Source organism: Manis pentadactyla, chromosome 1, assembly GCF_030020395.1.
Source record: "Manis pentadactyla isolate mManPen7 chromosome 1, mManPen7.hap1, whole genome shotgun sequence".
Classification (NCBI taxonomy): domain Eukaryota; kingdom Metazoa; phylum Chordata; class Mammalia; order Pholidota; family Manidae; genus Manis; species Manis pentadactyla.
Genome location: NC_080019.1, coordinates 108,106,204 through 108,118,443, shown reverse-complemented (window position 1 = coordinate 108,118,443; position 12,240 = coordinate 108,106,204). Strand labels below are relative to the sequence as shown.

At 35.1% G+C, this 12,240-nt stretch overlaps 1 protein-coding gene across 8 annotated transcripts in view; it reads left to right on the top strand.

Annotated features, from left to right (window-relative positions):
• TBL1XR1 (TBL1X/Y related 1) overlaps positions 1 to 12,240 on the top strand; it is a 184,182-nt gene that overhangs the window by 153,946 nt on the left and 17,996 nt on the right. For all 8 annotated transcript variants that reach the window (XM_057500112.1, XM_057500107.1, XM_057500088.1 and 5 more), the window contains 6 exons: positions 2,016 to 2,238; positions 2,959 to 3,091; positions 3,443 to 3,584; positions 6,177 to 6,240; positions 6,328 to 6,425; positions 7,644 to 7,704. In XM_057500112.1, coding sequence (XP_057356095.1) covers positions 2,073 to 2,238; positions 2,959 to 3,091; positions 3,443 to 3,584; positions 6,177 to 6,240; positions 6,328 to 6,425; positions 7,644 to 7,704 — 664 coding nt within the window. In that variant the 5' untranslated portion in view covers positions 2,016 to 2,072. The remainder of the gene's footprint in view (positions 1 to 2,015; positions 2,239 to 2,958; positions 3,092 to 3,442; positions 3,585 to 6,176; positions 6,241 to 6,327; positions 6,426 to 7,643; positions 7,705 to 12,240) is intronic.

Sequence of the window (12,240 nt, the reverse complement as noted above, 5' to 3'; positions counted from 1 at the left end):
TGATCTCTGCTCATTCATTATCTGACTTCAGCCTCACCAGGTTAACAGCTGAAGGGTGTTACTCCTAATGTACAGTCAGGCTGCACAGGCAAGGCACGTTGGCTCCCAACTGTAAGGACCATGATCTGTAGCTTACTTCTCTTCATATGGTTTTCTAAGTAAACAGTAAGATATGTATATGCTGAGACCATAATTGATGGTCTGGAAATTTAGAAAATCTCACGTCATATGGTTATACCTGATTTTGGAAAATGGTTTATAATTAAAGCCATCTTGATATTACTACCTACCTAATTATGTAAGGTCCGTATATAGGTAGTTTAACTGAGGTGTCAGCTATGAACCAAACCCTGCCTACTGCCTGTTTTTGTAGATTGGAATGAAATTGTGCTTATTTGTTAATGTGTTAATGCTACATTGGCAGCATGAATAGTTGTGACAGAGACCTCATCATCTGCAAAGCCTAAAATATTTACTATCTGGTTGTTTATAGTAAAAGTTTGCCCAACCCTGGTCTAGCTTTAAATTTCTTTATATGGTTAGGGTTTGTGATATGTGGAGATTTTTGCCTTACTTTGATTTCAGATATTTATATTCTTAACCAAGTTCTCCTTTCCTTCGCAAGTTTTTTTAAAAACGAGCATCTGTGTTTTCTTTGTCAAAACTTATTACTATAATTATATAAGTGTATAAAATTGATTTCATTATTTTTGAGTTTCCTCATCTCTATAACTGAAAAATCTACTAACATTAAATTAAATGTGTCTGCATTGTCTTTTAGCACTTTCCCTCCCAAAGTATCCTTATTTGTGGAGGGTGATAAGAAGTTCCCACTAGTGGCCAGATGAAGTCTCATTTTGTGTGAAAAACTTTTGTAGATTTAACATAGTACTGTACAATGTATCTGTGTTGGTTTTAAGTACTTTTAAGTTACTTGTAAGTCAAAATATTTTCTCCTACTCCTCAAATACTCCATTACAGTTGACAATTCAGAAAGATAGGCTTTGGGTCTGTGACTCAGAGCACCCCGTCATACCACTGTAGCTGGTCAGTAATGCATGTTCACCAGCTTAAGCGAGCCAGGCTTCATATGTGCTTACTCCTAGATAATTTGTGGTGTTTCTGTTTCTGACTTGCTCTGTGTCTGTGTCTCTTCTTGTGCTTGCTGAGAGCTCTTTATTAATTCTGAATGTTCAATTACCAATGAGAAAAGCTTTGAAAAATCAGAGCAAAGCCCTAAAGTTAAAGGGCACTAGCCTTTGAACTGTGATGGTGCTTCTCAAATGGTAGCACACATAAGACTTCCCCAGAGAACGTGTTAAAGCATGGATTCCTGAGCCCTTCAGCAGTTTTGTTTCTCTCAATTTGAATATACATTTTTAACAAACTATCAGCTGATGTTGGTGCGGTTGGTCCTTGGATCCCACTTTGCATAGCACAGGTTCAGACCCCAGCTGCCATTGACTAGCTGTGTAGCTTCAGCAAGTCTTCATATGCTTGCATTTCAGCATTAGTAAAGTGAGATGATTGTATGGCATAATATCTGTAGTATATTTCTGTTTTAATACTTTAGTCAAATCACAAGAAACTTTTGAGTCCAGCAATGCTATTGTAAATTTTAGTTTTAAAGAAGTATTTTCTGTGTGGCACCACATCTCTTAACATTGTATGAACTCTTTCACAATGATCATTACTTTTGACATAGAATTTTGGAACCTAGTAACTGCTTTTATCATCTGGACCTACTTTTTATTATTCCTTTCAATATTTCAGCCTTATCTGTGCAATATTTAACTATGAATTAGAGAGAAGACAGATTTAAACAGCTGTTCGCAGTTGCTTCTTGAAATTCCCTTCTTCCCTCCTTGACGCCTTTCCTTCTTACATGCACTCAGAAAATTATCTAAAAGTGTTTTTTCTTGGAATGAAGATTTACATTTCTGCTGTTTATTTGTATGAAGAATATATTCTAAATGTATCCTCTGATTTTTCTTCTCACAATTTTCCAAATCCAGGATGGTACCTTGTTTGATGGGCGACCAATAGAGTCTCTGTCACTGATAGATGCCGTAATGCCTGATGTAGTGCAAACAAGACAACAAGCTTACAGAGATAAGCTTGCACAGCAGCAAGCAGCAGCTGCTGCAGCTGCCACAGCTGCCACCAACCAACAAGGGTCTGCAAAAAATGGAGAAAACACAGCAAATGGGGAGGAGAATGGAGCACATACTATAGCAAGTGAGCTAAGAATTTTTTAAATTTCCTTTTCAGAAGAAATATTTTGCTTTTGGAGTGTATCTCCTCTTCTAAGCTAAGACACCATCATCTGTTTCATTTATGGCAATTTATTCCCCGAATTTGTATCATACCAATCAGATTTTTATTCCTAAAGCTCCAAGAAGCTAGTTTTACTTGCATGGATTTTATTTATTTATTTAAATTTAGAAGCCATTTTTCTACTATTAAGTAAATTTTGTATCTGCATTTGATTTCTAAGTAAAATTTATAGTACTAGTCATTATCATATACAAGAGAGCTCTATGACGCATAGACTAAAGGCAACTCTTCCATTATATGAATGATATCAGCAACCCCTGCTGGCAGAAATTTAGAATAGTATTGGCATGGATTATATTTAATTCAAACCATTTTCTCATTTTAGCCATTTGTGGTTCTAATATTTTGCACTTCTCTAGCATTTCTCTACCCTCACTCCCCTCTAAACACACACTGACATACATCTTTTAAAAATAGTGTAGTCATGCTTAAGTAAACCTAGGAATTTATTTTCCATGTATTAAGTACCCTATAGTCATTTTCACCATTACCTGACATAGTGGAAAAAAAATCTTACACTGTATATTAAAAAGGAGGTATTTGCTGGTTAAGAATTCTTTTTTTCCTCCAGGAGGTTGTAATAGTGTGTAACGAGTTCTCTACTTGTTTCTTACATTGCAGATAATCATACTGATATGATGGAAGTGGACGGAGATGTTGAAATCCCTCCTAATAAAGCCGTTGTGTTACGGGGCCATGAATCTGAAGTTTTCATCTGTGCCTGGAACCCTGTTAGTGATCTGTTGGCATCAGGGTATGTTCTCAAAGTGAAACTACAATCGATTTTAAAAAACATCTTACTGAACTATGTCACATTTTATAAGTGCATTAGTAGCATTTTTAGGTTTTGTTGTCACTTGTTTGTGGTCACTTACCTCTATAAATCAATGTTTTCTGCACAAGTTGTCTTAGAAGTTTTAATTAAACAAACTGCTTCAGGGATGTTTGGGGCCCCCAAAATGGAGACTGAGAAAAATACCGGAAATTAAAATCCCTGAGAGTCAGATTTTTATTTGTCATTAATAGTATTTTGTAAATATGCTGCTTTGATTCTGGAATACTTGAAAAAATGATGAGGATTTAAAATACATTGCATACTTTATAGGTCTGGAGACTCGACAGCGAGAATATGGAATCTTAGCGAAAATAGCACTAGCGGCTCCACACAGTTGGTACTTAGACACTGTATACGAGAAGGAGGGCAGGATGTCCCGAGCAACAAGGACGTGACATCTCTGGACTGGAATGTGAGTACCACTGTGGGCCGTGCCGGAGGTAGTCACTAAGATACTTAACTTCTCTGAGCCTCAGACTGATGGCAGAGTTTGTCCGTTTGTTTGGATATTTTTTCATTTCATTAATAGGAACAACAAACTAGGAGTCCCCACCTGAAATGTGGTGTTAAAAACAAAGACTAGCCCTCAAGCAGTCAGATAAAGGTTCAGCTTCCAGCTCTTCACTTATCTAGCAGCAGAACCTTTGTAAAACTGGTGGCTGGCCACTTTTTACTTCATTTTCCTAGTAGAAGTGTGATGACGTGACCTACATAAATGAGGCAATAGACAAAAACCAGTAAGAGGCTGAGTGCTTAACTATTAAGTTTTTTTGCTAGGAGATAAGAGAAATCTATATAATAAAAACATGTTCCCTCTCATTTTTCTGTGAACTGATGAAAGCTTCATTGCCAACTGCCTTTTAGGGACCATTAGACTCAACTACTTCTAGGCCTTACTCTAGCTGTAGGAGTCTTATGAGTTCTCTAATTCTGTGAGAACTTAAGTACTCTGTGCCTCACCAGAAAGTATGATTTTGTTGTTGATAAAGCTCACTCATTCAGTTTCAAATACATGATTAACAGCTTAGTTTGTTTCCATTCCCATGATTAATTTGTAAAAAATTAGAGTTTTTTAAGTTCCTGTATCTTTTCCTTTATTCCATGTTGCCTTTTTCCTTCCCTGTAATCTTGCATCCATTTTTCACTTGCACCATTCTAAGAAGCCTTAGACTATTTCAGTGTTACCAAGGATTGTAGAGGTAGGTTGTCTTTTCCTCATCAAGTAAACATCCTTTCCTCCTCTGGCCTCTGTTAACAGTTTTTTGTGGGGATTTCCAAAGGATCTTCCAAATTTCATTCCAAGGAATGAAATCTATCTTTAAAAGTGATTACTCCAGCTAAAGCTATCATTTTCTATGAAATTCTTCCAGAATTCATAACTAGGTTTTTTTTGTCGTTCTTTTCCAAAATTTCAAGCAATTTATTTACCCTTCTACTCCTGTAAACTTGACAGATATGAAAATGAAAAGAAATTTAGCACATCAAAGTATTATTTGGTTGTACGGTCAGGATTAAGAATTATCTTCTTAATAATGGGGACTTATTACATATAAGTCAAAGGCCTTATAGCCTTTTTTATACTATTTGGCTTAGAGACTATGTTAATTTAATGAGTTTTACAGTTTACACTGGAAAGGATGTTTAACAAATGTTGGTTTGTTCAGCTTGGTGATTCTGAACTGCAAGTTACAGTTTTACAAAGTGTGGACTTTTCAAAAATTATTCATTATAAACTTGGATCTTCCACTAAAGAGGGGAAATATTATCCTTAATTAATGCTTCTTGTCCATGACTAAAAGCAAGAGCCTATGAGATACCTGATTTTTAAAATACTCTTCTCCTACTTTAATGTAAAGTCCAGGAATTCAAACATTCAGGACTCTTAGTTTAAAGGGAACTTCCCATTGTACAGCCTGGAAATAAGCTTTTGTGTTGGCTTCAGCATGGCTCCTCCTTCCTCAGAGCCACAGGGATTTATTTCCAAAGCCTGACAGAACTGGGCCAACAACCTCCAGAATGAGCATTTGTTTGTCACTTACCTGTACAGCTGGATGGCTTGAGAGGTCTGAAAAAGGCAATCTTGTTTTCCATGCCCCTACCAAAAATCATCAAGAAAGTAATAAGACAGGATTTCATTCTCTGTCTCCAGTAATATTTACTTATCCCAGTAGTCCTGTTCATGCACTCTGTAACTTGCACTTCCATAGAAAGTTCCATCTGTCCTTCCGTTGTACCATTCATCAAGGCAAGGCAAGGCACAGCAAGGGAATAAGATCAGAGAAATTGGGATGGATTTCTCCATGTGGTAAAGTACTTCCAGGCAGTTGTACTCACTTCATTAACTATAAAGTCAGCGTGTATGCTTTTCTGGCTCTTTGCCTTGTGTTGGTTTTTATCAGTAAGGATTTCATATTGGGAAAGAATTAAAAAAGGAAAAGAAATATTCACGATATTGAAGAATTGGATCATTTCAAACAGCAGTACTGTTTGGATCATATACACACATACATGCATGCACACACACACACACATTGTTTAGAAAGTAAAAGATTATAGGGAGAACCATGTAAAAACTTGGAATCATAGTGAAATATTTTGAAAGATTATGCTTTTTACTTCTATTAAATCATTAAAAGATTATTATTTTGAAGCCCTTCCCAATGCCTCTACCCCCATCTTTAGTCATGTGCATCTGTAAGAATACAGCAGACCTTAGCATGCATAGGGTGATAATGATCCTGCTCCAGAGGATTTCTTACCATTCTTCAGATTTGGATATAAGGCAAAATGCTTTACTGACTAAATGCTGTTAAAACACGATCTTCACAGCACTGAAGGGCGTTTCATAGGCCTTTGATGGCATTCCAAATTAGGCAGAACTGAAAAGCTTTGAAACTGAATGTCAAGGATCTGCTATACCTAGGGTTTAAATATAAAATATTCTAACAACAGTTAAATGCCCTGTCTGGATGATGTAACTGAAAGAAATGTGTTTCTCTGACAGAGTGAAGGTACACTTCTAGCAACTGGTTCATATGATGGGTTTGCCAGAATATGGACTAAAGATGGTAAATGAAGCATTTTTCCTTTCATTTGTTGTTGACCCAAGTCACAAAGCTTGAAGTAATTTTAATGTTATTCTTTTTGAATAATAGGTAACCTTGCTAGCACCTTGGGGCAGCATAAAGGCCCTATATTTGCATTAAAATGGAATAAGAAAGGAAACTTCATCTTAAGTGCTGGAGTAGACAAGGTAAAAAGAACATAAAACTAAGTTGTGTAAAAGTTAATATGGTATATAGCACGCAATTGAAAGTAATATTTTTTTCCCTGATCACATAAATGATAAAAATTTATATTTGGGAAATTTGAGTATGAATTTATGGCAGTAGTAAAAATATATTCTTAGATTTTCTATCAGCTCATTCCTGAATCTGCTTATTTCAGAATGCCTTTTCTTCTTTATCTGTGTGACACTCCTCATTTTTACTGGAATTTGAGCCATAATGAATGTCATACCTTGCATGCTCTTTGGTTCCCTTCTGCAGTTGCTAGTTGATCTCATCAGTGAGTAAGGCTCTGGAAGGATTCCATGAGAGATCTTAAAGCAGTCCTAATGGGCTGAACTCCTGGTGCTTTATTGAAAGTGTAAGAAATGCAGGATCTTTTCAGCTTTTTTTCACCTAACTAAGCTGGTAAATATGAGCAGGTTAAAAATAGGACCTTCTTTCTCCTTAGTCTTCTTAGGTCACCCGCTTTTCCACACCTTCCAATATTAATACAGATTTAAGGTGATCTTATCCAGGAAAGTACATGCTTATGATTACCTAAGTGTGATAAAAAAAAAAGTAGAAAAAAGGGAAGAAAAGTGGAGGAGGCCAGAAATGGGAGGGAAAAACCCTGGTAATAGTTACTGCTACGGTATAATTCTTTGCATCCCCTAAATTATAAAATCAGGGATGAGAGAGTATAAAATGGAGTTGTAAATATATCCATTTGGATTTATATGTCATACTTTGATGTAGTATGAGATATTCTTTTAAATATTACCAAAGTCAAGTTGCCTTTATATGTAAATGTGAGCTTTAAACATATAATATTAAGAATTAGCTGATTACTTTTTATTAACCAAGGTTTGCCTCTTAATAGTTAAACAGCTGTAAGAATCTTACATTAAGGACACTATTGCAATGGAGTTTCTTAAGCAATCTAATATAATGTCTGGTACTTTGTAGCCAACCAGTAATTGTTATTTGAAGTAAGTTGACTAATGAAAAAACACCAGGGAAAAATTAAACTGTTAATAGTTGTCTCCCCTGCTGGCCCCCCTCCCGAAAACAGATAAAGTGACTGTTAAAATGTGAATCTGTTCTGACATTTCTATTGCTTTAATGCAGGTGGGCAACTAATTTATGTGTCTAGGGTAAACTCCTTTAACCTCTTAGCAATGTATTTTTCTTTTTCCTCTCAGACTACAATTATTTGGGATGCGCACACGGGTGAAGCCAAGCAGCAGTTTCCTTTTCATTCAGGTAAATCTTCACAGTTTACATGAGAACCAGAGCTGCCTTTTATTTCTCTAATTAAGCCTTTAAGAGCATATGCTTTAAAAGCATATAAAATTTAAGGTCTTAAAATATCAAATATCAGTCTTGTTACTAGTCCTTTGCGGAGTTGATGTTCCATGACTTTTAGATAGTTAATTACCAGAAGATCATCAAATGTTTTCTGTGAAATGTACCATAAAAAAGCATTTGCAGCCTGATAAGAATATAGATTTTTGAATCAGGAGGTGTAGGTTTGAATGTCAATTCCAGGCCACTTAACAAGCTTTAAGACTGAGCAAGTCATTTAACCTTTCTGAGCCTCATTTTCTGTCTGTAAATGGGATGATAATAATAGTAATACCTATTTCTTCTGAGGATAAAATGAAATAATGTATATGAAAATACTGTATAAATCTCTATAAATTTAGGTATTGCTGTCATTTCTCATTCTGGATGGATGTTTTTAAACCAGTTCTCCCATGTACAAGAAATGAAACATAGGCTTTCCCAGTGTTGTTGGCACTTCAGTGCTTTAGATGGATTTCTCTTTTCAGGAATAATTTGATACTTAAAACCAGTAAAACTAACCCTCAAAATACTGTGCTCCTTCTGCCTGGTGATAGCCATGCACCAGGGCATACAGCCTGGTCATCACAGATGGCTGGACTTTGCTACCTGCACTCCCTTGCAGCCTAGAGCCCTCATGCCTACTTCCAGGGAGTTTCCAGTGACAGTAATTGACATTAAACTGAAACAAGACGGCTAACAACTGTTAGAACAGCGGTTTCAGTACTACCTGTTTAACTGCTGCTTTCAAAATTGTGTTGTGTTTGGGAAGAATTTTGATTGGGAGGCTGACTAAGGTAACTGGTTATTTTCAAATCTTTGGCACACCTTTTCACAAAAAGCTAAGTTATAGAGCATTCACCTGTAAATGAAATTTACAGCTTCTGGCATCTTGTTTTTTTTCTCTTTATTTAGTGTGACTAAAGCTAAATGAAGTACAAAATTATTTTTCTGTAGTATCTGGGTAGCATAATTTTGCAAACAATTAAAAAGTTCAGCATGACTGAAGCTTACCACGCTGATAGGCATGTACACATCAGCTTTTGTTTACCTGTTTTACTTCTTTTCATCTTTGCTTCTAATCCTCACCCAGATAGAATTCTCTGCCTGTTCTACCTAAAAGTTTCTCCTACTTCCTAGGAGAGATGGGAAACTGGAATATGTGTGTGGAACTGTTAATAGGCTACCACTGAACTCATTAATCATGTTTGTACTTAGGGATGTTGCTCTTTGTTTGCATAACCCCTTTTAGTCCTTACTGAAGTCTTTTTACAAGTAAATAAGCTTTTTACCCAGTGTTTTTTCTTACCATTATTTTTGCTTTTTTTAAACAGCTTTGTTGAGGTATAATTGACATAAAATGAACTATGCATATGTAAATTACACGATTTGATAGATTTTGACATATGTATATGCCATTGAAACCATCACCACACACACACTGAAAACAATGAATGTATCTGTTACCTTCCGAAGTTTCCTTTTGTCCAGTTGTGATCTCTCCCCTCCATCCCTCGACAACCACTGATACTCTTTATGTCACCAGAAGTTAGTTTACATTATATAAATAGAATCACATAATACATATTCTTTTTTGGTCTGGCTTTTTTCACTGTACCTAATTATTTTTTCATTCCTTTCCATTGATGACTAATATTCCATTATGTGGAGATATCACAGTTTGTTTATCCATTCCCCTTTAAAGCAAATTTGGGTTGTTTCCATTTGGGGGCTATTATAAATAAAACTGCTGTCGACATTCATGTATGTCTTTATATGGACTTGTGATTTCATTTCTTCTGTGCACATATCTAGGAATAGAATGGCTAGATCATATGGTAGGTACGTTTAACTTGTTAAAAACTGCCACACTGTTTTCCAAAGTGGTTTATGTTCTCAGCAGCAATGGGTAGTCCATTTGTTCCATATCCTTGCCAACACTTGGTTATGTGGTCATGTTTTTAATTGTAGCCACTCTGGTGAGTGTGTAGTAATATCTCACTGTGGTGTTAGTTTGCGTCTCTTAACTACCAACAGTGGTACTGCATCTTGTCTTTTGCCTATTCACCATCTGTAGATCTTCTTTGATAAAGTGTCTTTTCAAACCTTTGGACCTTGTATTGAGTTTCGTTCTCTTGAGTTTTGCGGATTCTTTATATATTCTGGAGAAGTCCTTTATGAAGCGTTTATATATACTGTCTTACAGATACAGTCTGTGGCTTGTCTGCACTGTTGACAGTAACCGTTGAAGATCAGAATTATTAATGTTGGAGTCCATAATTTATTCTTTTACACTTTTAATATCAGTCTAATTTGATCTTTTTCTTGATGTGAAAGTTGAGGTCATTGATTTGAGTCCTTTATGCTTTTCCAGTATAAACACTTAGCGCTATAAATCTACCTTTAACTACTACTTAATGCCATCCCACTATTTTTTATGTTATGTTTTCATTTAGTTCAGAATACTTTAATTTTGATTTCCTATTGGACCCCTTGGTTATTTGGAAATGTATTGATTTCTGAGTATTTGGGAATTTTCCAGTGATCTTTGTAGTACTGATTCTTAATTTAATTCCACTGTTCCTATAAATACCATTTAGGTTAAGTTTTTGCTAATGTACAACTGTTTTATAGCCTTTCTGAAATATCTGACTGCTCATACCATCTACTGAAAGAAGGGATATTGACATTACCAACAGTAATTAGAAACAGTTTGTTTCTTTTGATGCTGTCAGTTTTTGTTTCCTGTATTTGAAACAATGTTAATAGGGGCATGAACATAAGGAATATTGTATCCTCATGTTGAATTGACCACTTTATCATTTTGTTGGTGACCTTATTTTTCCTATTTAATTTTCTGTGCTCTGAAATCTATTTTGTCTGATTTTAATTTAGCTTTTCCAGTTTTCTCTTGATTAGTGTTGACATGGTATAGATTTTTTCATTCTTTTACTTTCAATCTATTTATCTCTTTTATATTGGAAGTATATTTTATGTGGGCAGCAAATATTGCTTGTTCAGTCAATATCAAACTATCTAATAATGCCAATATTTAGGCCATTTACATTTAATGTGATCATTGATATGGTTATATTTAAATTAATCCTACTTTTCCTTTGTTCTGCCTCCATTTGGATTAATTGAGTATTTTTATGGTTACCTTTTGTTTTACTTCTTTGGTGGTTTGTTAAATGCAAGTCATTTATTTTAATGGTTGCGCTAGGATTTGTAGTGCACATCTTTAACTTACCACCATCAACTTTCAAGTACCCTTTTATTTTAAAAGGATTAAATAATAAAATAATTTTTACCCATGTAAGTTACAGTTTCCAATGTTCTTGATTCCTTTGCATAGATTTGTTTCCAACTGTTATCGTTTATTTTTTGCCTGAACTACTTTAACGTTTCTTACAGTGCAGACCTGATGATGATTAATTCTTTTAACTTTTGTGTATCTGAATGAATACTTCGCCTTCATCTTTGACAGGTATTTTCGTTGTATATAGAATTTGGGGGTTAGCAGAGTTATTTTTTTTGTACTTCAAGGCAAAGTACGTTGCTCTTTTGTCTTTTTGTATTTTCAGTTTGAAATTCTACCATTTTCATCATTATTATTCTGTACATAATTTATTTTCTCTGACTGCTTTTATCATTTTCTCCTTATTAATTTTTAACAATTTGAATATGTTGTACCTCGATAAAATTTTCTTCGTGTTTCTTGTCCTTGGAGCTTCTTGGATCTCTAGTGGTTCCATTTTCTTCAAATTTGGAAAGTTTTGGACCATTACTTTTTCGAATGCCCCTCCACCCCTTTTTTTTAAAACATATTTTGATCCCATGTTTATTAGTCTGCTTAATGTCCCTCAATTCACTGGTGCTCTGTCTTTTTGTTTTTTGTTTTCTTCAGTCTTCCCTTACCCCATCCCCCACCATTTAAAAAAGTTTTGGATCATTTCTATGCTGTTTTCAAGTACATAAATCTTAACAATATTTAATCTGCAGCTTACCCCATCCAGTGCTATTTTTCCTCTCACATGTATCAGTTTTCATATCTAAAAATTTGATTTAGGTATTTCTTTACATCTTCCATGTCTCTACCTAACCATTTGAATATACGGTATACAGTTGCTAGTGCTTTAATCCCTTTGCTAATTGTGACATCTATATCTATTCTAGGTCTGTTTTCATGGTTTGACTTTTCCTTTTTGGTCATACTTCCCTGTATCTTTGAATGTCTTGTTATGATTAGAAGTGAGACATTGTGAATTTTACCTTTTTGGTTGCTAGATATTTTTGTATTCTTATAAGTATTTGTGAACTTTGTTCTAGGACACATTTAAATTACTTGGAAATGGTTTGATCCTTTTGGGTCTTGCTTGTAACATGTGTTACATGCAGTGCAAGGCTGATTAGTCCCAGTACTGTGGCAAGAACCTTAAGTGCACTCTACCCAGT